Consider the following 26,251-nt stretch of genomic DNA (forward strand, 5'->3'; position numbering starts at 1 on the left):
AACAAAGTACAGCAGGCATCATACATTCAGAGACGCTTTCGGTGGATAGGTCTGCTAGCCCAATGTGGGCTCGATAAACACAAAAGGCAATCGCTACTTACAAAGTTATAGACAATGCTTCCTTTTGAAGCTACATACAAAACATCACACCTTCTGACTTCATCCTTTCCTCCTGACGCCAACATGTCTGGGTTGGTACTCACAACCTTTAGGAGTGCAAGTCAAATCCACAGTACATTTATTTGGTATTTTACGTGCTAACATAGAGGACAATTAATACTTATAAAGTATGGATAAGGCTGTCTTCAAAACTACCTGTAAACTTCACACTTCCATCCGCAGCGTCTGGTTAGTATTCCGATATTCACAGCTTCTAGGAAATGCATTGTTGTGACTCAGTCCACAGAACTTTGTCAAACAGAAGACTGGTGGCCAGAGTCACTTAAGTGTAAATCTACCCAAAAACTCACTCCAACACTGTACACCATGAACAATTACCCAACATAGGGCAAGCAGGAAGGGCACTGAGGAGTGTGGTAGAACAAAGGCATCTGGGAATACAGGCACATAATTCATTGAAAGTGGTGTCATAGGTAGACAGGGCCATAAAGAAATCTTATGGCACATTGGTGCCAATATAAATCAACGTATTGAGTACAGGAGATGGGATGTTGTGTTGAAGTTGTATAAGGTGTTGGTGAGGCCTAATTTGGAGTATTATGTGCAGTTTTGGTCACTTACCTACAGGAAAGATTGAAAGAGCGCAGAAGAGAAAATTTACAAGGATGTTGCCGGGTCTGGAGGACCTGAGTTATAAGGAAAGATTGAACAGGTTAGGACTTTATTCCTTAGAATGTAGAAGATTGAGAGAAGATTTGATGGAGATATACAAAATTATGAGGGGTATAGATAGGGTAAATGCAAGCAGGCTTTTTTTCCATGAGGTTGGGTGGGATGACAACCAGAGGTCGTGGCTTCCGGATGAAAGGTGAAAAGTTTAAGGGGAACCTGAGAGGAAGCATCTTCACTCAGAGGGTTGTCCGAGTGCGGACGAGCTGCCAGCACAAGTGGACCACGCAAGCTCGATTTCAACGTTTAAGAGAAGTTTGGATAGGTACATGGATGGTAAGGGTACGAAGGGCTATGGTCCCAGTGCAGGTTGATGGGAGTCTGCAGTTTAAATGGGTTTGGCTCAGACTAGATGGGCTGAAGGGTCTGTTTCGGCTCAGACTAGATGGGCTGAAGGGTCTGTTTCTCAGTGACTCTGACTCTAACCCCTCTCCATTTTACCGTCTAACTGCTTTGCTACTTCCTGTTTTTCTTTCATGGGGACACCAAGTCTAAAAGAAGATGTTCTGTTTGCTACCAATTAAATCATTCAGCTGTCAGCACAGTAGCATAGTAGTTGGCAGAATGGTTTACCTCACCGGTGGTTATGCTCTCCCTGTGACCGTGTAGGTTTCCTGCGGCTGCTCTGTTTTCCTCCCCACGTTCCAGGGATGTGCATTTGGGTGTGGGCAGGTTACGTTAGGGCCAGAAGCATGGCAACATTTGCGGGCTACCCCCCCAGCACATCCTCTGACCGTGTTGGCCGTTGCCGCAAGCTGCACGTTTTGATGCACATGTGACAAATAAAGCTAATCTTTAATCTAATCCATGAGCATATATTACAAGGTTAAATAGAAATACAAAGCAGTTAGCAAGATAAGTAGTATTTTGGCCCTCATACTCTCTAATCCAGGCAGCAGCCTGGTGAACCTCTTCTGCACCCTCTTCAAGGCCTTCTCATCCTTCCTGTAATGGAACGACAAGAGAATAGACAAGCTAAACCATGCCTTCTCTCACTTTCCTAACACTGGCAGCCAGCGGGCAGTGGGTTAAACCATAGGCTCCTGGGCAAAATGTTCTGTGTGGTCGGGAAGTGTTGTGTGACTTTGCTGAATTTTTTTTGGAAGATGCTGGGTTTATATTTCTTGTCTTTATCTCCCAGAACTGATGTTTTTGTCTTATCATTTGGTGGGCACCGTTGACAGAACAGCAAGATCTGCTTCCTTCAGCGCATGGTTCCCAGGGGTGAAGTCATAAATAAAATCTTCCACTGGGCCTTCCAATAATCTCTGACGATCATTGGCTCGATGTTCCACATCCTCGTTAAACTCGCTGATCCTTTAGTCCAACCTCTAGTGCCAAATCCTTATCGAAAGTTTCACAAACTTAAGACTCAAATGTTCCTTTGTCTTTTGCCTCTGTTCTTTCAGGCATTTCCTGACACTAATGCACATTTGATCAAAGCCCTTTGCAATTCAGCCTTCTACCTCCCTCTACTGCCCCGGACCTGCCCTCAACGTACTGTTTAAGGGTTTGATCTGTATAAACAGTGTGGAAGATAAAAGTTTTTTCCCACATAAACCAATACCAAGACTAGCCACACAACAAATGCTCCACACACAGTGGTCACCTGTGCACCTCGTTGACATAAATGTCTAATCAGCCAATCATGTGGCAGCAACTCAATGCATTAAAGCATACAGACATGGTCACGAGGTTCTGTTGTTGTTCAGACCAAACATCAGATTGGGGAAGGAATGCAATCTATGTGACTTTGAACTCAGAATGATTGTTGGTGCCAGATGGAGTGGTTGGAGTATGTCAGAAACTGCTGATCTCCTGGGATTTTCTCACACAACATTCTCTACAGTTTACAGAGAATGTATTTTTTTAAAAAATCCAGTGAGTGGCAGTTCTGTGGGTGAAAAAACCATACTAATGAGGAGAAATGGCCAGACTGGTTCAAGCTGACAGGAAGGTGATAGTAACTCAGATTACAACAGCGGTGTGCAGAAGAGGATCTCGGAACATGCAGCACTTGATGTGGACGGGCTAGAGCAGCAGGAGGCCATGAACATACACTCAGTGGCCATTTTATGAGGTACAAGGGGTACCTAATAAATTGGCCTCTAGAGTGTAATTAGTGTGTAGAGTCAACTGCGCTAAATAATTTCTATAAATATATGGCATTCCTTTTCTGTAGTCACGTATACTCAATTCTCTCTGTACCTCTTCCAGTGGTGAGCCAACAGCTGGTATTTAACACAACCTCTTGATCACTTCTTTGTGAGTTGGGAATAATTCCTCTGTTTCATTTCCACGCCAGTTAATGCACAAAATTATCGATCTGGGTTACGCCAAAGAGCTAGATCAGAACAGCCTGTGCACGTCCTTCGTTGGAACATTACAGTACCTGGTAAGACTCCCTCTCTATTGCTGTTTTCAGCTTTGAACAGGAGGCGTTGGTTCTGAGCTGCTTAATGCCAACCCAAATAATTTTTCTGTGAAGAAAACATTTTGCTGATTTGTGAAAATCAGTGAGCATAGAACAGTACAAGCCCTTCAGCCCATGGTGCTGTGCTGACCTTTTAGCCTACTGAAAGACCAATCTAACCCTTCCCACCCACATAGCCCTCCATTTTTCTTTCAGCCACGTACCTAATGTATCTGCCTCTGCCACCACTCCTGGCAGCACATTCCATGCACCTACTCTGTGTAAAAAGCTACCTCTGAGATTCCCTCCCCACACATTTTCCTCCATGCCCTCTCATCTTATCCATTGCCATCCTGGGAAAAAGTCTCTGGACATCTACTCAACCTATATATCTTATAATCACATACATCTTTTGTCCCCTTTCCCTTCAAAGAGAAAAGCCCTAGCTCACTCAACCTTTCCTCGTAAGACATGCTCTCTAATCCAAGCAGCATCTTGGTAAATCTCTGCACCCTCTCTAAAGCTTCCACACCCTTCCTATAATGAGGTGACGGGAACTGAACACAGTTCTCCAAGTGTGCTCTAACCAGGTTGGATAGGGCTGCAAGGTTACCTTGCAGCTCTTAGATTCAGTTCTCCAACTAATGAAGGCACCATACTTAATCACCCTTATCAACTTGTGCGGCAATTTTGAGGGATCTTTAGCTATGGACTCCCAAGGCCCTTCTGTTCCTCCACCATGCTAAGAACCCTGCTATTCACCCTTCAGAGTATTGTGAACAGTTTCGGTCACCAAATTACAGGAAGGATATTAATAAGGTTGAAAGAGTGCAGAGAAGGTTTACAAGGATGTTGCCGGGACTTGAGAAACTCAGTTACAGAGAAAGGTTGAATAGGTTAGGACTTTATTCCCTGGAGCGTAGAAGAATAAGGGGAGATTTGATAGAGGTATATAAAATTATGTTGGGTATAGATAGAGTGAATGCAAGCAGGCTTTATCCACTGAGGCTAGGGGAGAAAAAAACCAGAGGACATGGGTTAAGGGTGAAGGAGGAAAAGTTTAAAGGGAACATGGGGGGGGGGGGCTTCTTCACACAGAGAGTGGTGGGAGTGTGGAATGAGCTGCCAGATGAAGTGGTAAATGCAGGCTCACTTTTAACATTTAAGAAAAACTTGGACAGGTACATGGATGGAAGTGTATGGAGGGATATGGTCCAGGTGCAGGTCAGTGGGACTAGGCAGGAAAATGGTTCGGCACAGCCAAGAAGGGCCAAAAGGCCTGTTTCTGTGCTGTAATGTTCTATGGTTCTATGTTCAACCTTCCAAAGTGAATCACTTCTCACTTCTCTTCAGTTTGTATCCTCTTTCCAATGATATGTGAGTCAGTGGATAAATTGGCTGCTGTAAATTGCCCCTGGTGAGTAGCTGAGGCATAGAGTGTAGTGAGAGTTGATGGGAATGTGGGCAGAACGTTACAAGGAAAAATCCGTGTCGGAATGAGAATGCTGAAAGAGCTGGCAGAGACTCAATGGGCTGAATAGCTTTCTGCAACGTAAGGAAACTTGAGGAGACACGCAAAGCATACAGCAGATGGGCTGAATGACCTGTGTTAGTGTAGTGTGTAAAGTTTCAGATTTGTTGTGACATGAGATTCTCCAGCAACCACACACAAAATGCTGGAGGAACTCAGCAGGTGAGAGGGCTTCTGCGGAGGGGGAATAGACAGGCGTTGCTTTGGGTCGAGACCTGTATCTTGGCCCAAAATGCCAACCGTTATTTCCCTTCCCAGATGCTGCCCGACTCACCGGGTACCGCCAGCATTCTGTGTGTTGCCGCCATGTTTCTTGTTGCGTGTTGGGGATGAGGTGGTGGGGTGAGGGGGAGGGTTTAGGGTCTGCTGGAGCACTCAACGCCAGAAAGGGAAATCTTGTTTGGCTTGCTTTTGATGACGCTGGAAGGTTGCACTGACCAATTGCAGGCACCAGAGCTCCTGGAACAGAAGAAGTACACAGTGACGGTGGACTACTGGAGCCTGGGGACGCTGGCCTTTGAGTGCATCACTGGATTCCGGCCCTTCCTTCCTAACTGGCAGCCCGTGGCCTGGTAAGTGCAAAGGGCCGGGGGGTGGGGACCAAGGTGCCCTGAGGTGGGGAGGGCCTCCACAGGCAAAGCTGTCCTGGGGTGAAGGTCTTGAGGTGTGAACCACAGTGGGGAAGGTCTGAGGGTGGGAATCAAGGTGTCCAGGGATGGAGAAGGTTTTGAGATGCGGACCATGGTGATTCAGGGGTCTTGAAGATCTGAGGGTGAAGACCAAGCAGTCGTGCGTGTGTGTGCAAGAATCTGAGGTGAGGTGAATAAAGGTTCATGTAGGATCGGTATAAATTGGTGGTTGATGGACAGCATAGACTCGATGGACTGAAAGGCTTTTATGCCAGGCTTTGAGCTGTGGCTAGGATGTTGCTGGGCACTGGGCTATTGCCAGGCGCTAAGCTGTCACCAGGTTATTGCTGGATGTCGAGCCGTTGCCAAGTGATGTCCATCTGTGTGACGCACATCGAAGTTGTGTCCTGACGAAAGGTCTCAGCCTGAAACGTCCACTGTACCTCTTCCTACAGATGCTGCCTGGTCTGCTGCGTTCACCAGCAACTTTGATGTGTGTTGCTTGAAATTCCAGCATCTGCAGAATTCCTCGTGTGTCCATCTGTGTGAATTGGGGCAGCTGAGCGTGTTTGTGCTCCAGAGTTTTGGCAGCAGCTTGTCTGTGACCGACCACTCCTCATCCTCATTTCTCAGCCCCCTCACCCTGTCTGACCACTCCTCAGCCTCGTTCCACACCCTCGTCACCTCCATTCCTCACCCTGTCTAACCACTCCTCACCCTCGTTCGTCACCCTGTCTGACCATTCCTCACCCTCGTTCCTCACCCTGTCTGACCACTCCTCACCCTCGTTCCTCACCCTGTCTGACCCACTCCTCATCCTGTCCAACCACTCCTCACCCTCGTTCCTCACCCTGTCTGACCACTCCTCACCCTCGTTCCTCACCCTGTCTGTCCACTCCTCACCCTCGTTCCTCACCCTGTCTGACCCACTCCTCGCCCTGTCCAACCACTCCTCACCCTCGTTCCTCACCCTGTCTGACCACTCCTCACCCTCGTTCCTCACCCTGTCTGACCACTCCTCACCTTTGTTCCTCACCCTGTCTGACCCACTCCTCATCCTGTCCGACCACTCCTCACCCTCGTTCCTCACCCTGTCTGTCCACTCCTCACCCTTGTTCCTCACCCTGTCTGACCCACTCCTCACCCTCATTCCTCACCCTGTCTGTCCACTCCTCACCCTCATTCCTCACCCTGTCTGACCCACTCCTCACCCTCGTTCCTCACCCTGTCTGACCACTCCTCACCCTCGTTCCTCACCCTGTCTGACCCACTCCTCATCCTGTCCAACCACTCCTCACCCTCGTTCCTCACCCTGTCTGTCCACTCCTCACCCTCGTTCCTCACCCTGTCTGACCCACTCCTCGCCCTGTCCAACCACTCCTCACCCTCGTTCCTCACCCTGTCCGACCACTCCTCACCCTCGTTCCTCACCCTGTCTGTCCACTCCTCACCCTCGTTCCTCACCCTGTCTGACCCACTCCTCACCCTCATTCCTCACCCTGTCTGTCCACTCCTCACCCTCATTCCTCACCCTGTCTGACCCACTCCTCACCCTCATTCCTCACCCTGTCTGACCCACTCCTTATTCTGTCCGGCCACTCCTCACCCTCTTTCCTCACCCTGTCTGACCCACTCCTCACCCTCGTTCCTCACCCTGTCTGACCACTCCTCACCCTCGTTCCTCGCCCTGTCTGACCCACTCCTCATCCTGTCCAACCACTCCTCACCCTCGTTCGTCACCCTGTCTGACCACTCCTCACCCTCGTTCCTCATCCTGTCTGACCACTCCTCACCCTCGTTCCTCACCCTGTCTGACCCACTCCTCACCCTCGTTCCTCACCCTGTCTGTCCACTCCTCACCCTCGTTCCTCACCCTGTCTGACCCACTCCTCGCCCTGTCCAACCACTCCTCACCCTCGTTCCTCACCCTGTCTGACCACTCCTCACCCTCGTTCCTCACCCTGTCTGACCCACTCCTCATCCTGTCCGACCACTCCTCACCCTCGTTCCTCACCCTGTCTGTCCACTCCTCACCCTCGTTCCTCAACCTGTCTGACCCACTCCTCACCCTCATTCCTCACCCTGTCTGTCCACTCCTCACCCTCATTCCTCACCCTGTCTGACCCACTCCTCACCCTCATTCCTCACCCTGTCTAACCCACTCCTTATTCTGTCCGGCCACTCCTCACCCTGTCTGACCCACTCCTCACTCTCGTTCCTCACCCTGTCCGGCCACTCCTCACCCTCTTTCCTCACCCTGTCTGACCCACTCCTCACTCTCGTTCCTCACCTTGTCTGACCCACTCCTCGTTCTGCTCAACCACTCCTCACCCTCGTTCCTCACCCTGTCTGACCCACTCCTCATCCTGTCCGACCACTACTCACCCTCGTTCCTCACCCTCGTTCCTCACCCTGTCTGACCAATCCTCACCCTCGTTCCTCGCCCTGTCTGACCAATCCTCACCTTTGTTCCTCGCCCTGTCTGACCACTCCTCACCCTCGTTCCTCACCCTGTCTGACCACTCCTCACCCTCGTTCTGTTTGCTGCCCAGGCACAGCAAGGTGAAACACAAGGGCGATCGAGACATCATGGTGGCTGAAGACATGAACATGGAAGTGAAGTTTTCAAGCCAACTCCCTCAACCCAACAACCTGAACAGGTGGGGACGATGTGCTGGCCCTCCTGGGCCTGCCTCGGGGTTATGTTGGGGGCTCGGGGGCGATGTGCTGGCCCTCCTGGGCCTGCCTCGGGGTTATGTTGGGGGCTTAGTGCAGACACCACCTGAGTTAATTCCGCCTGCTCTCCTGGGCCTCAGAGGACTCAGCTCCCATGTGCCTCACTAGCACCTCATTGCGTAACCCAACCTGAACCACTCAGATTGGGGAAGATTGGCCTTAATTGTCACATGTACACTGAAGCATGCAGTGGAATGCATCGCCTGCATCAGCAACCAACAACGTGCTGACGGCGGCTCTCGAATGTGGCTGTGCTTCCGGTGCCAGCCCAGCCAGGCTACACCTTACTAACCCGAATCCATGTGTCTTTGGAAGGTGGGATGGGGACATGGCAGCATATTTTTCCATTCCATTTTCTGGATTTTCTCTCACCCCTGCTCATCTCCTCACCAGCCCATCTCCTCCTCCTCTTCCTTCCCTTTCTCCCACGGTCCACTCTCCTTTGCTGTCAGATTCTTTCTTTTACCTATCACCTCCCAGCTTCTACCTTCATCCCCTCTCACCTGGCATCGGCTACCAGCTGCCGCCATGTACTCCTTCCTCTCTGCCCACCTCCTTATCCTGGCTTCTGTCCTCTTCCTTTTCAGTCCTGACCAGAAACATGAACTGCTTATTCCTCTGCAGCGATGCTGGGTTCCGACAGCATTTTGTCTGTGAACTACAGGGTCTGTTGGTAGTGTGTGCCTTTTGTGTGTGTGTCGTCTTCTTCCTGTCCTGGGGTGAGCGGGATGGTCAGGCGCTGGGTGCGTGGGTAAGCTGGGCACGGCTGTGTGGGTGAGTCAGTCCGTGGCCGGACAGGCAGGCAGACAGAGCCCCGACCCTGACACTGCTCCCTTCTCTGCCGCAGTGAGCTGATGGGTCCCATGGAGCGGTGGCTGCAACTGATGCTGACGTGGAACCCGAAGGAGAGGGGCACCGACCCTGTCCACGGGCCGAACGGCTGCTTCAAGGCGCTGGACGACATTCTGAACAAGAAGGTGAGTGAGAAGGGGAGTGGGCGGGGGCTTGGACTGGGGACTGGAATTGGGGGTGGGGAATCACTCATCTCATGCTCACACTGTGGTCCCCCCGACACTGGGGAAACCAGGCCTGACTGGGTGATCACGCTGTGTTCAGTCCACAAGGGCCGTGAGGCAACTTAGGCCGTTCATCTATTGCATCCGGTGCTCCCGGTGCGGCCTCCTCTACATCGGTGAAACCCGACGCAGATTGGGGGACCGCTTTGTCGAGCACCTCCGCTCCGTCCGCCAAAACAGACAGGATCTCCCTGTAGCCATCCAGTTCAACTCTGCTTCCCTCTCCCATTCAGATATGTCCATACATGGCCTCCTCTACTGCCATGATGAGGCTAAACTCAGGCTGGAGGAGCAACACCTCATACACCGTCTAGGTAGTCTCCAGCCCCTTGGTATGAACATAGAATTCTCCAACTTCCGGTAATTCCCACCCCCTCCCTTCCCCTATCTCTATGTCACTCTGCCCCCTCCCCCAGCTGCCTATCACCTCCCTCATGGTTCTGCCTCCTTCTACTACCCATTGTGTTTTCCCCTGTTCCTTCTTCACCTTTCCTGCCTATCGTCTCCCTGCTTCCCCTCCCCTACCCCTTTATCTTTCCCCTTACTGGTTTTTCACCTGGAACCTACCAGCCTTCTCCTTCCCACCCTCCTCCCACCTTCTTTATAGGGCCTCTGCCCTTCCCTCCACAGTCCTGACGAAGGGTTCCGGCCCGAAACGTTGACTGATCATTTCCACAGATGCTGCCTGAGCTGCTGAGTTCCTCCAGCGAGTTGTGAGGGTTGCTTAGGCCATTCAGCCTTTTCAAATCTGCTCTGCCATTTGTTCATGGCCAATTAATTTTTCCCTCTCAATCAAGATCCTATCAACCTCTGTTTTAAATAGATCAATGACTTGGTCACCACAACTATCTATGGCAATGAATTCCACAGATCACTGCCCTCTGGCTAAAGAAATTCCTGCTTATCTCTGTTCTAAAGGGACACCCTTCTACCCTGAGGAGGTGCCTTCTGGTGCGAAGCTGGAAACACCCTCTCCACGTGCCCTCTGTCTCGGTCTCTCAGTGGTCAACTCAGAGCTCTCCTCTGCCAGTACTGTCTGCATTTTGCAGCTTCTATTTCCCTTTGTCAGTGTTCCAGAGGAGCGGGCGTGCAGGCGGATCAGAGGGCGGTGTCCGGGCAACACGGCAATGCTACAGTTATCGTAACGCTTTACCGTGCCAGTGAGTGGGGTCCAATTCCCACCACTGTCTGTCAGGAGTTTGGATTTCCTCCGGGTGCTCCAGTTTCCTCCCACATTCCGGAGACACGCGTTAGGTTCAGTAAACTGTGGGCATTCTGTGTTGGCGTGGAAGCAGGTTGACACTTACCGGCTGCCCCCAGCGCATCCTTGGACTGTGCTGGCTGTTGACATAATGCATTTCACTGTGCTGTATGCTTCATCGTACACAGGACACATCTAATCGTTATTCTCATCTGTTTTAAAAACAACAGGGTTGTTGTAGTGGGTGACTTTATTGACTGGGAATCAGCCCCAGGGGCTTGGATGGGGCAGATTCTGTTAGATGCAGTATGCTGTCCTGGGGAAATGAGCCTGGCCAGGCGATTGACGTTTCAGTGGGAGAACACTCTGAGGAAAGAGACGGTAAAACAGATCCTTGGGAACAGGGGTAGTGGTCAGCACAATGCTTTACAGTACAGGGGACCCAGGTTCAACGCCGGCCGCTGCCTGCCAGGAGTTTGTGTGTTCTCCCTGTGACCGCGTGGGTTTCCTCCAGGCGCTCGGGTTTCCTCCCACAGTCCAGTTGTGAATTGCCCCGTGATTAGGCCGGGGTCGCTGGGCGCGGCTGGAAGGGCTGAAAGGGAAATGCTCCACACTGTAAATCAGTAAGTAACGGCGCTAGGTTGCAACAGAGTTTGGCCGGAGCTGAGGGCTGTAGATTGGAAGCAGCAGTCGGCAGTAAATCCTTACCCTGACTGGTGATCGATCGGTCGGTCATTGATGCAAACGACACAATTCACTGTATGAAATGTACACGTGAGAAACAAAGCTAATCTCTCTAACAAAGCTAACTTCTAAACTCCTTAGTACTTCTAACCCATCCAAGATTTCCTTGTTAACTGTCTTACAATAAGTCCAGTCATTGAGACTTTAGGATCAGCATCTTTCAGTGAAAGACAGAGGCCTCTGTGCCCCAGCAGGGATGATGGGTTTAAGAAGATAAGGTTTGGGAGCCTTGTGTGACAAAGGATATTGTAACAAGGAACTCTTGGATGGGTTAGAAGTACTAAGGAGTTTAGAAGTTAGCTTTGTTGAGAGATTAGCTTCATTTTTCACATGTACATTTCATACAGTGAATTGTGTCGTTTGCATCAATGACCGATCGATCATCAGTCAAGGTTCAGTTCCCAGTGCTGACGTACGTCCTCCTCATGACCTCCGGTTGCTCCTGTTCACTCCCACATTCCAAAGAGGCTGTGCTGAGGGCTGCCCATAAGAGCTTCCAGTGCCAACATCGCATGCCCACAACCTACCGATCCTCACCCGCCCGTCTGTGGAAACCGGAGCACCCGGAGAAGACCCACGTGCTCACAGGGGATGGTGCAGACCTCTTACAGACAGGCGTGGGGATTGAACCTCTCAAGCATGTGCTGTCCTGTCCCCCCGAATGTTTCCACTTTCCCTGACCCTTGTGTTCCCGGTTTCTCTAGTACGTGCAGGTCCTGGACATGAAATCGGGAGTTGTCCACACCTACCCAGTCACTCCCGAGGCCAGCCTTCAGTGCCTACAGCAATGGATCGAAGACACGGCCAACATTCCGGCCTACAACCAGGAGCTGCTGTTGGAGACGGGTACTGCCATAGACCCCCGGAAACCTGTGATCCAGTGTATGCCAGACAACAGGGTATGATTCCTGGGGGGGGTGGGGGGGGGTGGAGGTCAGGGTTGGATTACCACAGGGATGAGGTCATTTCCACATACACTTCTGACCCCACAGTATGGCAATCATAACACGTGGGCAGGGTATCAAAGAAAGCATCCGGCTTGCCTTCACCGGTCGGGGCACTGAGTTTAAAAGTTGCAGCTGCAGATGACTGCTTAGACCACACCTGGAATCGTTCTGTCCTTCCCTAATGGGATGTGGAAGCTCTGAGATTTGAGACTATCAGCTACAGGGAGTGGCTGGACAAACTTGGGTAGCTTCTGTGGGCTGAGGGGAGACTTGATAGGAATTGATAAGATTGTGGGAGGCAGAGATAGAGTAGACAGTCAATATTTTTCTTCCGAGAGGCGAGATGTCAAACTGTAGAAGACATGCATTTAAGGTGAGAGGGAAGAGTGTAAAGGGAATGTGTGGGGTAGTTTTTTTTCATACAGAGTGGTGGGTGCCTGGGATGAGCAGTCGGGGCTGGCACCAGAGGCAGGTATGACTAGGGTGCGTAAGACACATTTAGGTGCATACATGCAGGGAATTGGAGGGGGGATTTGGGTCTTGTGGGTTTAGTTTAACTCAAAAAGTTGTGTTAAGTGTCTGTTCTTGTGCTGTGCTGTTCCATGTTGTGTGAGGGCATGGTCAGGAGGATGAGATTTTGGGTGACTCGCTCGGAGGGCGGGGATCGGAAGGCAGGAAATCGGGAGGGTGGGGTCAGGGGGCAGGGGTCAGAGAGTATGTGAAGAAGTGTGGAAGGTCGGTGGGAGGTCAGAGGGTGGAGGTCGGGGGCAGGAGTCGGAGAGTATGTGAAGGAGTGTGGGAGGTCAGAGGGTGGAGGTCAGGAGGCAGGGGTCGGAGGGTATGTGAAGGAAGGTGGGAGGTCGGCAGGCACGGTTGAGAGGGTGGAGGTCAGGGAGCAGGGGTCGGAGAGTATGTGAAGGAGCGTGGGAGGGTGGGGGGGTCGGTGGGCATGGTCCGGAGGGTCGGGGGCAGGGGTCGGAGAGTATGTGAAGGAAGGTGGGAAGTCAGAGGATGGGGGTCAGGGGGCAGGGGTCGGAGAGTATGTGAAGGAGGGTGGGGGTCAGGGGCAAAGGTCGAAGAACACCTGTAGCTACAATCTGCTGTTTGTCATGCCCGTCCCCTGCAGCCATGCGAAGGGAAGAAGGCGGAGCCGACCATCATTTATCTCTTCGACAAGAGCACCAGCACCTACGACGGGCCCGTCCTGGTCCCTAAGCAGCCAGATGCCGTCAGCTTCATTCGTAAGAGCCTGGAGTGGGTGGTGGGCCTGATGAAACTGAAGGAGATTCCCTCCCCTCAGGGAGCGAGGAGAAGGCACTGGGATGTGGGCAGGGAGTGGGGGTAATGGGGAGGGGTGGGGTGGTGGTCGAGTTTATGGGAAGGGGGTTAAGTGGGTGAGAAGGCCCTGGGGGTGGGGCGGAGGCCAGGGTTTATTTGTGCAGAGTGGGGGGAGAGGTTGGGGGTACAGGGAGGATCTGTGTCTGTGGGCTTTGGGGTTCGGAGCTTCCAGAGCAGGTTGGGGGGGTGGTCTTATGGGGGTGGGCACCCTGTAGGAGGGCTGTGGGGTGGAGAGGGCGGGTGGTGTTATGGGGGTGGGCGCCCTGTCATCGAGTGTCAGTCAGTGCCTGAGCAGATGGAACGTCCACTCCGCCCTCGTTCACAGTACAGGACCCGAAGAGGATGCTGCCCTACGTGCAGCTGCGGCGAGCCTGGGGGCAGAGCTGGGACCTGATCCGCAACATGAAGGAGAACTGCGTCCGGCTCCAGCAGGGACAGAGGGCCGCCATGTGAGTGTCCGCACCCAGGGGCGAGGGGAGACGTGGCGAGGCAGGACTGGTGCTAGGAGGTGGTGGGGAGGAGGAGGGGGGAAGGTGGAGGGATTAGTGATCAAGGGTAAGTCAGTGAGATGTGGAGGGCAAGAGGGGAGGCAGCGATGGCGAGATGGGGAGCAGAGGGAGGGGCTGGTGGTGGAGGGAGGGAGGAAGTGGCGGAAGGGCAGGGAAGTTGGTGAGATGGCGAGGGGATGGGGGGGAAGTGGAGGGATTAGTGGTCAGGGGAAAGTTGGGTGAGATGAGGAGGAAGGAGTCAGTGGAGGGATGGTGCAGGAGGTAGTGGAGGGAGGGAGGAGATGGAGGGGAGGTAGCGAGGAAGGAGGGTGGAGGAGGAGGATTTGGGAAAGAGGGAGTGTGTTTGAAGGTGATATAGCAAAGGGATGGAGGAGGGGGAGGTAGTGGAATTGAGTGAGGGGAAGGTGGAGGGACCAGCAGTCAGGTAAATTGGGTGAGTTGTGGATTGGATGGAGGAGTAGGAGGTGGAATGGAAGGAGATAGGGGGTAATAGGTGTGGATGGAGGGGGGGAATAAGAGATGGAGGGGAGAGGGAGTAGGAGGTGGAGTGGAGGGAGGGAGAGGGAATAGGAGGTGGAGTGGAGGGTGGGAGTAGAAGGTGGAGTGGAGGGAGGGAGAGGGAGTAGGAGTTGGAGTGGAGGGTGGGAGTAGGAGGTAGAGTGGAGAAGGAGGGGGATTAGGAGGTGGAGTGGAGGGATGGGGGAATAGGAGGTAGAGTGGAGGAGGAGGGAGGGGGATTAGGAAGAGTGGAGGGAGAGAGGGGGGATTAGGAAGTGGAGTGGAGGGAGGGGGAATAGGGGGTAGAGTGGTGGAGGAGGGAGGGGGATTAGGAGGTGGAGTGGAGCGAGGGAATTAGGAGGAGGAGTGGAGGGAGGGGATTAGGAGGAGGAGTGGAGGGAGGGGGATTATGAGGTGGAGGGAGGGGGATTAGGAGGTGGAGTGGAGGGAGGGGATTAGGAGGAGGAGTGGAGGGAGGGGGATTATGAGGTGGAGGGAGGGGATTAGGAGGAGGAGTGGAGGGAGGGGATTAGGAGGAGGAGTGGAGGGAGGGGGATTATGAGGTGGAGGGAGGGGGATTAGGAGGTGGAGTGGAGAGAGGGGATTAGGAGGTGGAATGGAGGGTGGGAGTGGGAGGTACAGTGGAGGAGGAGGGAGGGGATTAGGAGGTGGACTGGAGGGTGGGAGGGAGAGTAGAAGATGTAGGGGATTGCAAACCAATGAGATGAACCAGTTAATGTGCTGGTTGCCTGCATAATGCTGCCACCCCCTGGGCGGGCCGGGTACTGCGTGCACGGGGTCTGCAGCGAGAACGAGGAATCTGTTTGTGTCCTTAACCAGGATTCGGTGCCTTGCTCTTGTCCCTCTGCAGGATGAGCCTGCTGCGATGCAACAGCACTCTGTCCAAGATGAAGACCACCATGATGTCCCTGTGCCAGCAGCTGAAGGCCAAGCTGGACTTCTTCCGCGTCAGCATTCAGATTGACCTGGAGAAGTACAGCGAGCAGATGGCTTTTGGGATCAGTGAGTACTGGGGAACACGCATGCCCGCTGGTCCTGAAGCAAGCGTAGTGTGTCGTTATGACAATCTGGTGGGTAGGTACATGGACCGAGAGGCCAGAGGAAGTGGTAGAGATTCATACCATTCAGAATCAGGATTATTATCATTGTCATATGTCATTAATTGTATGGAAACATCAATACTGTGCAATACATAAAATGTACTATAAGTTACAAAAAGAAATACATGTTAATATTAAATAAGTAATGCAAAAAGAGAGGAAACATCACGCTACAGTGCTCACAGGTTCGTTGTCTATTCAGAAATCCGATGGTGGAGGGGAAGAAGCTATCCTTAAAAAGTTAAGTGTGTGCCTTTGGGCTCCTATGCCTCCTCCCTGATGGTAGCAATGAGAAGGCAGCATGCCCAGGATGGTGAGGACCCTCGTGATGGATGCTGTTTTCCTGAGGCACTACCTTTTGAAGATGCCCTCCGTGGTCGGAAGGCTGGTCCCCATAACGTTGCAGGCTGAGCTTACAAGCCTCGGCAGCTTTTTCCAGTCCAGGGCGCTGGCACCGCCATACCGGACGGTGATGCAGCCAGTCAGAACGCTCTCCGCTGTATATCTGTAGAAATCTACTAGAGTCTTTGGTGACATACCAAATCACCTCAACCTCCTAATAAAATATAGCTGCAGGCACACCTTCTTCGTAATTGCATCAATATGTTGGTCTCAGGATAGATTGCCAGAGACGTTGACACCCAGGAACTTGAAATGATGTTTAAGGTCATTTGGACAGGTACGCCGATGGGAAGAGGACCAAACACACATAAAGGGACCAGCTCAGGTAGATAATTTGGTCTACATGGTTGAGTTTAGCCAAAAGGTTTGTTTCCATGCCTTTAACTGCATCCACAGCAGCTCAGAAAAGAAGTGTTGAAGTTACCGGCCACCTTATCTCCCATTCAGCTGGCCGCAGGTCTTTTGCTTGTTTACCTGAAATATGGCTGCTGTTTAAGCACGGGGCCCACGTAATCTCGCGTCTCCCATTTGGTGGAGCAATTCTGCACCGTTGAATTGTACACCGTGGGAACTGGTCATTCAGGACAGCTCCTGCATGCTGACCAACAGACAGCCTTCCACGTTAATCCCATCCCCCTGCACGTGGTTCATAGCCCTCCGTACCCAGGCGATTCAAGCACTGACAGTGACTCTGTTTCCACTGCACTCTAAGACAATGTGTTCCAGGTACTCCCTGACCACTGGGTGAAATATATTTCCTCTGTCTCTTTTCCCCTCTTACCTTAAATCCATCTCCTCTGGTTTTATGTACCTCTGATACTGGGGACAATTTTCCTGCTATCTTCCTGTCTCTGACCCTCATAATTTTATACACCTCAATCATAGATCCCTCTTAACCTTCTCTGCTCCAGGGAGACCAGGTCCAGTCTCCTCAGAACTGAACTGTTCCACCCAGATTAACTGTACGTTATCCAAAGTTCTAAGCAAAATTTATTATCAGAGTACATACATCTCACCGCATACAACCCTGGGATTCTTTTTCCTGCGGGCATACTTAACAAACTTATAGAACAGTAACTGTAAACAGGATCAATGAGCAACAAACTGTGAAAATGCAAATATAAAAATAGCAATAAGTGCTGAGCATGAAATAATATGATAGAGTCCTTAAAGTGAGACCATCAATGGTGTGAATGCCGGAAGTAGTTATTCCCTTTTGTTCAAGAGCCTGATGATTGAGGGGTAATAACTTCTTTAACCTGATATTGCAAGTCCTGAGGCTCTTGTACCTTATGCTGATGGCAGCAGTGAGCAAAGGTCATGGTCTGGGTGGTGAAGATCTTTGATGATGGATGCTGCTTTCCTATGGCAGTGTTTCATGTAGATGTGCTCAATGGTTGGGAGGGTTTTACTCGTGATGTACTGGGCGAAATCCACTACCTTTTGCAGGAATTTCCACTCAAAGATGTTCCCATACGGGTTATAATGCAGCCAGTTCATTTGACCAAATCCACAATACTTCCCTTAAGCTTTTTTAAAGGGGTGGCGCAGTAGTGTAGCGGTTAGGGTAATGCCATTACTGAGCCAGGGGTGTGATTCAGTTCCAGTGCTGCTTGTAAGGAGTTTGTACTCTCTCACCGTGACCGCGTGGGTTTCCTCCAGGTGCTTCAGTTTCCTCCCACAGTCCAAAGAATTAGGAAGTTCTGGGCACGCTCTGCTGGGGCACATCCTCGGTCCATATTGGTCGTTGACGCAAATGATACATTTCACTGTATGTTCAAAGTAACTTCATTATCAAAGTACATGCGTGTTACCATATACAACCCTGAGAAGATTTTTCTCGTGAGCAATCGCAGTAAGTAAAAGGAACAGGATAGAATCAGTGAAAGATCACACCCAATAGACAGACATCAAACTGTGAAAATGCAAAAAGAAAGCGAGGAAAAATGAACTGACAGTAATAAAAATGAGCAATAAATATTGAGAACTTGAGATGAGGTCTTTGAAATTGAGTCCAGTTCAGTGATGGGGTGAGTGAAGTTGCCCCCTCTGGTTCAAGAGCCTGATGGCTGGGGGGTAGTAACTGTTCTTGAACCTGGTGGTGTGGGTCCTGAGGCTCCTCTACTTCCTTCCCGATGGCGACGGTGACAAGACAGCATGGCCTAGATGGTGGAGGTCCTTGATGATGGATGCTGCTTTCATGAAACAGTGGTCCATGTAGGTGTTCTTAATAGAGGGGAGGGCTCTATCCGTGATGGACTGGGCCACATCCACTACTTTTTGTAGGCTGTTCCGTACAGGGACATTGGAGTTTCTATACCAAGCCGTGATGTAACCAATAAACATACTCTCTCTCCACCAAACATCTAAAGAATTTTGTCAAAGTTTTAGATGACATGCCAAATTTTCACAGACTTCTAAGAAAGTTTGTTTTGATGTTTCAATTCATGGAGTCATAGAGAAGTACAGCACAGAAACAGGCCCTTTGGCCCATCTAGTCGATGCCAGACAATTTAAACTGCCTACTCCCATCGACCTGCACCAGGACCATACCCCTACCATCCATGTACCTATCCAAACTTCACTTAAACATTGAAATCGAAATCGCATGCACCACTTGTGCGAGCAGTTCTTTCCACACTCTCACAACCCTCTGAGTGTAGAAGTTTCCTCTCGTGATCCCCTTAAACTTTTCACCTTTCACCCTTAACCCATGACCTCTAGTTGTAGTCCCACCCAACTTCAGTGGAACTCTATCTATACCCCTCATAATTCTGTATACCTCTTTCAAATCTCCTCTCAATCTTTTGCATTCCAAGGAATAAAGTCCTAACCTATTCAATCTTTCCTTATTTTCTCTGTATTCTTTCAATCTTATTTACATCTCTTCTGTAGGTAGATGACCAAACTGCACACAATACTCCAAATTAGGCATTACTGATGTCTTCAACATAACATCACGCCTCCTTAACTCAGTACTTTGATGTATGAAGGCCAGTGTGTCAAACACTTTCTTTACAACCCTATCAACCTGTGACACCAATTTCAATGAATTATGGACCTGTATTCCCAGATCCCTTTGTTCTGCCACACTCCTCAGTGCCCTACTGTTCACTGTGTAAGACCTGCCCTGGATGGTCCTACAGAAGTGCAACGCCTCACACTTGTCTGCATTAAATTCCACCTGCCATTTCTCAGCCCATTTTTCCAGCTGGTCCAGATCCTGCTGCAAGCCATGATGGCCTTCCTCACTGTCCACGACACCCAAATCTTGGTGTCATCTGCAAATTTGCTGATCCAGTTAACTACATCAACATCCAGATCATTGATATAGATGCCAAACAGCAACGGACCCAGCACCGAACCCTACAGCACACCACTAGTCACAGGCCTCCAGTCAGAGAGGCGACCATCTGCTACCCCTCTGTGGCTTCTCCACAAAGCCACGTCTGTGACAAGTAAAGCCGATCTTTCTCTGTGATCACTTTCGGGGTGACTTAACCTCCTGACCGACACATCTTCAGAATGTGGGAAGAAGCCGGAGCACCCAAGGGAAACCCACGTGGTCACAGGGAGAACGTGCACACTCTGCACCGACAGTCCAGAGGTCGGGGTTGAACCTGAGACATTAACGGCATCACTGCTGCAACACAGATCTGCTGGGGTGGGGAAGAGTAATTGTCGACATTTCAGGTCAAGACCCTGAATCGTCGACAATTCCTTCGGGTGTCGCCCGACCCCCTCGGGATCTCCTCCAGAAGACTGTTTGCTGCTCCAAGGTCCAGCATCTCCTGTGTTTCCAAGTTAATAGCTGATTCACAGCAAGGACCAAGGAGAGGAGGATTGTTAGCGGATGAACAACACTGATGCCTTCTCTAAAACTGCAGAATGATTTCAACCAGGCCAGCCTGAAGAAGCCTCTGGACAACTCCCACCAGCATATTGCACGTGAAACCAGAGGAGCCGCTGTTATACAACCATCAAGAACGCTTACTGAACCATCCTACACCCACACTTTGGAAAGTCTGATCACCTGGCTGTACTTCTGCTCCCGGCACATAGGCAGAGACTAAAGACCACAGCACCAGTTGAGAGGACCAAGAAAGTATAGCCAAGGGAGGCAAAGGAGTGACTACAGGTCTGCTTTGGGTTGGTGGACTGGACAGTATTTAGGGATTCGTCTTCAGATCCGAATGAATACGCCACAGTTGTCACCAATGGCATCAAGACCTGTATGGATGAGTGTGTGCCTTCAAGGACAGACCAGACACACCTAAACCAGAAGCTGTGGATGAACCAGGAGATCTGTAGTCTGCTGAGGGCTGGGTCTTGATCGGTGATCCACAATTATACAAGAAATCCGGGTACAACCTACAGAAGGCTATTTTCAGAGTAAAAACACATTTCCCATTGAAGTTAGAGATGGACTCAGTTACTCTTCAACTCTGGCATGGTCTGCAGGCTGTTTCTTCCTACAAGGTGAAATGTGAATGGCTGTGATACTTTACTCCCCGATGAGCTAAATGCCATTTGTACACGCTTTGAAAAGGAGAATAAAATTAGCCTGCAGTATCTGGTGACCCGGTAATCCCTGCTTCAAAGACCGATGTCAGAACATCTTTCATAAAGGTGAGCCCTCACAAGACACCAGGCCCTGATGGTGTACCCAGTAGGGCACTGAAAGCCCGTGCTAACTAACTGGCAGGAGTGTTCAAGGACGTCTTCAATAACTCACTGCTTCAAAAGGGCAACAATCAGTGGCCAGGAAGAGCAGGGAGAGCTGCCTCAGTGACTCGGATCTGCTGTGATGAACTGCTTTGAGAGATTGGTCAGGAACAGAATCAACTCCTGCCAAAGCAAGGACGTGGACCCACTGCAACTTGCCTATCACTACAACAGGTCCACAGCGGATGCAATCCCACTGGCTCTCCACCTGGCCTTGGATCACCTGGTCAATAACAATTCCTATATCGGGCTGCTGTTTATTGGTCACAGCTGAGCGATCAACACCATCGTACCCTCAGTTCTAATCAACAAGCTCCAAAACCTGGGCTTCTGTACTTCCATCTGTACCTGCATCCTTGACTTCCTCATCAGGAGAGCACAGTCTGCAGATCAGAAATAACACCTCCTCGCTGACAGTCAATACTGGCACACCCCATGGATGTGCAGTTGGCCCACTGCTCTATTCTCCCTACACCACTCTGACTGTGTGGCCTGGTGCAGCTCAACTGCCGTCTATAAATTTCCCAATGACACAACTGCTGTTGGCAGAATTCCGGATGGTGACAAGGCAGCACGTAGGTGTGAGATAGATCAGCTGGTTGAGGGGTGTCGCTACAACAACCTTGTACTGAATATCACGAAGACCAGGAGTTGATTGTGGACTTCAGGAAGGGTAGGTCAAGGGGACAGAATCCTCATTGAGGGGTCAGCTTTGGAGAGGATGAGCTTTGAGTTCCTAGGTGTCAACATCTCTGAAGATCTGTTCTGAGCCGAACATACTGGTGCAATTACAAAGAAGGCACGACAGCGGCTATATATCATTAGGAGTTTGAGGAGTCAAGGTACGTCATCAAAGACTCACAAATTTCTACAGATATATTGCATGGAGAGCATTCTAACTGGTTGCCTCACCGCCTGGTATGGAAGAGCCACTGCACAGTCAGATAAGCAAGCTGCAGAAAGTTACAAGCTCAGCCAGCTCCTTCATGGGCATTTACCTCCCCTGCGTGGAGGACATCTTCAAAAGACGATGCCCCAAAAAAAGCGACATCTGCCGTTAACGACCCCATCACCAGGGCAATGCCCTCTTCTCATTGTTGCCATCAAGGAAGGAGCTACAGGAGCCTGAAGGCAGACATTCAACGTTTTAGAAACAGCTTCTTCCCCATTGCCATCAGATTTTTAAATGGAAAATAAATGTATCTATCTATCGGAGTAGCTACTTATTTTAGGACAACTCTTAAAGGACGAAAACAACTCAAGAAAATAGCCAGGATTCCTTTTGTTTATTTGGGACACTCTGCTGCTTAATTGGGACAGGAGGCTGTTGTCGAACAGTTCCAAAGTAGCGTCAGATGCGTGTACTTGTGTGGCCGTTAGGCACTACTCTGTGCTTAGGGCGAACAGTTTTTAAGTGCTGAAGGAACTCAGCAGGCCAGGCAGCATCTGTGGAAAAGAGTAACCAGTCAACATTTCAGGCCGAGACCCTTCATCGAGACTAGAGAAAAAAAGATGAGAAGTCAGAGTAAGAAGGAGGCGGGAAGGGTGGAAGAATATTTAGATAGCATTAGTTGCATGCACTTGTTCAAAAAATGATTTTTGTCACTGATAGTTGGTGAGAAATTAGCAGTAAGGCAATTCAAAACTGTTTTGCTCACTGTAGTGTCAAGCACTCAGGCTTAGAGGTGCCGGAAACAGCCAGGAGTGAAAATGTAATGATTTGACTACTTCAGCAAGTTAGGAAGTACAAAAACTTTGAAAGTATCAGCAATCGTCTTGAATGTTACAATGAAAATGAAGATTTGGACGACGCCATGTCGATAGCATTGTATGAGGTCAGTCCATTATCTGCATTTAGCATCTGCACTGATTGTTTACGGTCAATCAAAAGAACACGGCTGTGTACAGATTCACTGTACTATAAAATGATGTATTAGTTCTTAATAGTTATCAACTAGTACACGATTTTATAGTAATGTAATATTGATAGTGTTCTAATTAGTTATGTATTTTATGTAAATGCACAATTTTTACTCAGTTAAATGGTAGTTTGTTTTTTTATATACTTTTTAAACTATTCCATGAAACTTCAGATAATTGGGGCAGCTGCTTAATTGGGCCAAAATGTACTGATCCCATGTGCCCCGATTAACCGGATCCACTGTGTATACAGTATATTTCTTATTGTAATTTATAGTTGTTTTAATTGTGTGTTGCATTGTCCTGCTGCCGGAAACAACATATTTCACAACATATACCAGTGACGTTAAATCTAATCCTGATTCTGAAGGACTGTGTGCTTCTGATGAGAACCCAGTTGACAGCGTCAGGTCAAGTCCCCTGTTGCTCAGGGCCAGGCTCCATTGTTGACTCCGAGTTCCCAGTGTGTTGACCAGGTTGTGTCTCTTTCAGCCTCCGAGAAAATGATTACTGCCTGGAATGAAATGCAGATGAAGGCAGAATGTTGTGGAAGGGTGAGTGTCTGTCCACCCGTTTGACCACAACCCCGCTCGCCCGTCTGACCACACCCCTGTTTGCCTGTCTGTCCTCCCACAAGACCACAAAGCACAGGAGAGTGTGCTACGCCATTCAGTCATGGCGGATTTATCCCTCTCAACCCCATTCTCCGGCCTTCTCCTCTTTGAAACCCTTACCAAACAAGAACATCCACTTTAAATATACCCAATCACTTTGCCTCCACAGCCATCTGTGGTGATGAATCCTGTAAATATGCCACCCTCTGGCCAAAAAAAAACCTCCTCATCTCTGTTCTAAATGGACATTCTATATTCTGAAGCTGTACCCTCGGGTCCCAAACTATCCCACTATTGGAAACGTCCTCTCCATCTAGGCCTTTCATTATTCAGTAGGTTTCAATGAGATCCTCCCTCATTCTTCTAAATTCTAAAGAGTACAGGCCCAGAGTCTGGTTTTAGATGGCGCTATCGAAAGTGTGCAAAAGCTTTCTGGTAGTTCAATATTCAATTAAAAGCATAACTAATAACACTTCTTTTGAAGTAAATTGTGGTAAACTATCACCGCAAGCAATGAAAAGGCGAGCGAAGGCAAAGCAAGTTCAAGAGATGTGCTGTGCTGTTGCGCTGCAAAATCAACGAACTTGGAGTTGGAGCTGTGCTGGTTGGGGGAAACAATTCGGAGAGGAGAAGTCGAGGCAGAAGAATTCAGATGCCTGTCCAACTAACCCGGGTGCGAGCTCAGGTTGTTCTAAGTGCCGAGCAGATTTGGAGAGGTCGAGAGCAGCTTCTTTGTCAGCAAAATCTAGGCCCGAAGCGAATTGCTGGGTGGGATGTTCTAGGCCCGGAGCGATCCTCCACAGCACAGCCCGGGTCCTTATGTGAGGCGCGTTCTGCTGTTTGGACAGTTTAAACACCAGCCGAGATAGACTGGAAAGGCAGGGTGTTGAGAGTCGAGTGAGGTTAGATCTAAGTGCTGAGCCAATTTGGAGAGGTCGAGTATGGCATTCTCGGCAGCAAAATCTAGGCCTGAAGTGAATTGTTGTATGACATGTTCTAGACATAGAACAACTCACCGTGGCGGATCGCAAGTCCTCATGTGAGGTACAATCTGGGGCTTGGACTGTTTAAACACTGGCCCAGATAGTCCGGGGTCTCCTCTCTTTGAGGCACTGGGGCTGTGAGGTGCCCCCAGCTTCTGTGCTTCTTGCCTAGAAACCTTTCAGTGTTTTGCCCCACAAATATGATGAGCTGATACCAAGGCTTTGGGGCTTCTCTGGGCTGTTCCAGCGATTTGGATCTAAAGACTCAGTTTGGTTAGGAATGCTGTTATTTCTCACTTCTAGTGTTTGTATGATTTGTTTTGTGTTGTATTTCTTTTTCTCTGTGTACATCGGGGGTTTGTCTTTTTTCTCTAATTGGGTCCTTTCGAGTTCCTTGCTTTGTGACTGCCTGTAAGCAGACAAATCTCAAGGTTGTATAACTTATGCATTCCTTGATAATAAATATACTTTGACTTTGAACTCTCCTCGTACATTAACCTTTTCATTCCCTGCATCATTCTCATGATGGACCCTCTATAATGCCAGCACATCCTTCCTTAGATAAAGGGGCTGAAACTGCTCCCAATACTCCAAATGTAGTCTGACGAATGCCACATAAAACCTCAGCTTTACATCTCCCAGCACACCTGTCTCTTATACACACACACCACAGCCTTGCCCCCACCCCATCAGTGCCGGTCTGTCCCAATGGGGTGACTCTGATGTTTTATCCCCAGTTCTCTACTGAATTCTACCCTCTCTTCTCCCTGTCAGATGAATGACGTCAGCAGTCTAGACGAGCAGTCGATGGCACTTCAGACAGACCTGGTCGATCTACAGCGAAGCCCATCAGCACGGCGACAGGGCGAACCTCTGGAGGGCCTGTGAGTGTTGTCTGACTCCTCAGGTCCGTGATCTTGGCTCCTCGCCGCCTGTCGATGTTTCAGTGACTCTGTTCATCCAAGACTCCTTGGTTTCCAGCTTTTATTCACCCCACAAAGTCAGCGGAGCGCTGGTATTTATTAAACCAGAAACTGCTGCAAATGCTTGATGGGTCAGGTAGCGGCTGTAGGAAGAGGAGTAGTTTCAGGTCGACCTGATAAGTGCTTGACCTAAAACGCTTGACCGGTTTTCTCCCCATGGATGCTGCCTGACGTGCTGAGAGTTTCCAGCAGTTTCTGGTTTTATTTCAGATTTTCAGCATCTGCAGTTCCTTTTTTTAAATTTAAACACAGATTGTGTGTGTGTGTGTGTGTGTGTGTGTGTGTGTGTGTGCACGCGTCCTTGAGCGTGTCTGTACATGCGCGTGTCTATTCTTCTGTATCAACATCTATGTCTGCGTGCAGCTGCTTCCGCCATTTAGTGCACATATGTCTGTGTCAGAGATGATCTGTGTGTGTGTGTGTGTGTGTGTGTGTGTGAGGGATGGTCGCTGTTTGTGTGTGTTTGTGCTTCCGTGTCTGACATGAAAACACAGGTGGTGTTAGAGGACGAGGAGATCCCCATTTCAGTGCAGATGTGTTTCTGTGTTGGAGACAGAAGCCGGAATAAGAGTGAGGGAAGAGGGAAGGCGTACAAGCTGGCAGCTGGTAGGTGGGACTGGGTGAGAGGGAAGGTGGATGAAGTAAGATGCTGGAAGGTGATAGGTGAAAGAGGTAAAGGGTTGAAGAAGGAGGAATCTCATTGGAAAGGCTGGAGGACCATGGAAAAAAGGGAAGGTGGGCAGAACCAGAGGAGGTGAGAAGACAAGAAGCAAGAGAATAGCCCGAATGGAAAAAGAGAGATGGGGGAGAACTTACAGGGAGTTAGGGAGAACGATGTCAGGTGGAAGCTACCCAGATGAAATATAAATTGCAATATTCCTAAGAGGGTTGAGAGGAGAACCAGAATGGGGGATGGAAAAAGGGAGAGGGGAGTAGAGGAGCAGTTGAGTCTGGGTGAGTACAGAGGAGACAGAGAACAGAGGGGGAGCGGTAAGAGAGGGTCTCACTGAACTCCCATGAAGAGAAGATTTA

General features: G+C 50.0%; 1 protein-coding gene across 5 annotated transcripts in view; it reads left to right on the forward strand.

Annotated features, from left to right (window-relative positions):
- The window catches only part of ikbkb (inhibitor of nuclear factor kappa B kinase subunit beta), a 153,008-nt gene that overhangs the window by 106,661 nt on the left and 20,096 nt on the right, over positions 1 to 26,251 (forward strand). For 4 of the 5 annotated variants that reach the window (XM_072266325.1, XM_072266327.1, XM_072266329.1 and 1 more), the window contains exons 7-16: positions 3,155 to 3,244; positions 5,241 to 5,365; positions 7,975 to 8,082; positions 9,006 to 9,135; positions 11,884 to 12,078; positions 13,253 to 13,367; positions 13,790 to 13,913; positions 15,343 to 15,494; positions 23,132 to 23,193; positions 25,011 to 25,120. In XM_072266325.1, the coding sequence (XP_072122426.1) occupies positions 3,155 to 3,244; positions 5,241 to 5,365; positions 7,975 to 8,082; positions 9,006 to 9,135; positions 11,884 to 12,078; positions 13,253 to 13,367; positions 13,790 to 13,913; positions 15,343 to 15,494; positions 23,132 to 23,193; positions 25,011 to 25,120 (1,211 nt within the window). The remainder of the gene's footprint in view (positions 1 to 3,154; positions 3,245 to 5,240; positions 5,366 to 7,974; positions 8,083 to 9,005; positions 9,136 to 11,883; positions 12,079 to 13,252; positions 13,368 to 13,789; positions 13,914 to 15,342; positions 15,495 to 23,131; positions 23,194 to 25,010; positions 25,121 to 26,251) is intronic. The other variant, XM_072266328.1, reaches the window with a different exon arrangement.

The sequence above is a fragment of the Mobula birostris genome, chromosome 8 (genome assembly GCF_030028105.1).
Source record: "Mobula birostris isolate sMobBir1 chromosome 8, sMobBir1.hap1, whole genome shotgun sequence".
In the NCBI taxonomy this organism is placed as follows: Eukaryota; Metazoa; Chordata; class Chondrichthyes; order Myliobatiformes; family Myliobatidae; genus Mobula; species Mobula birostris.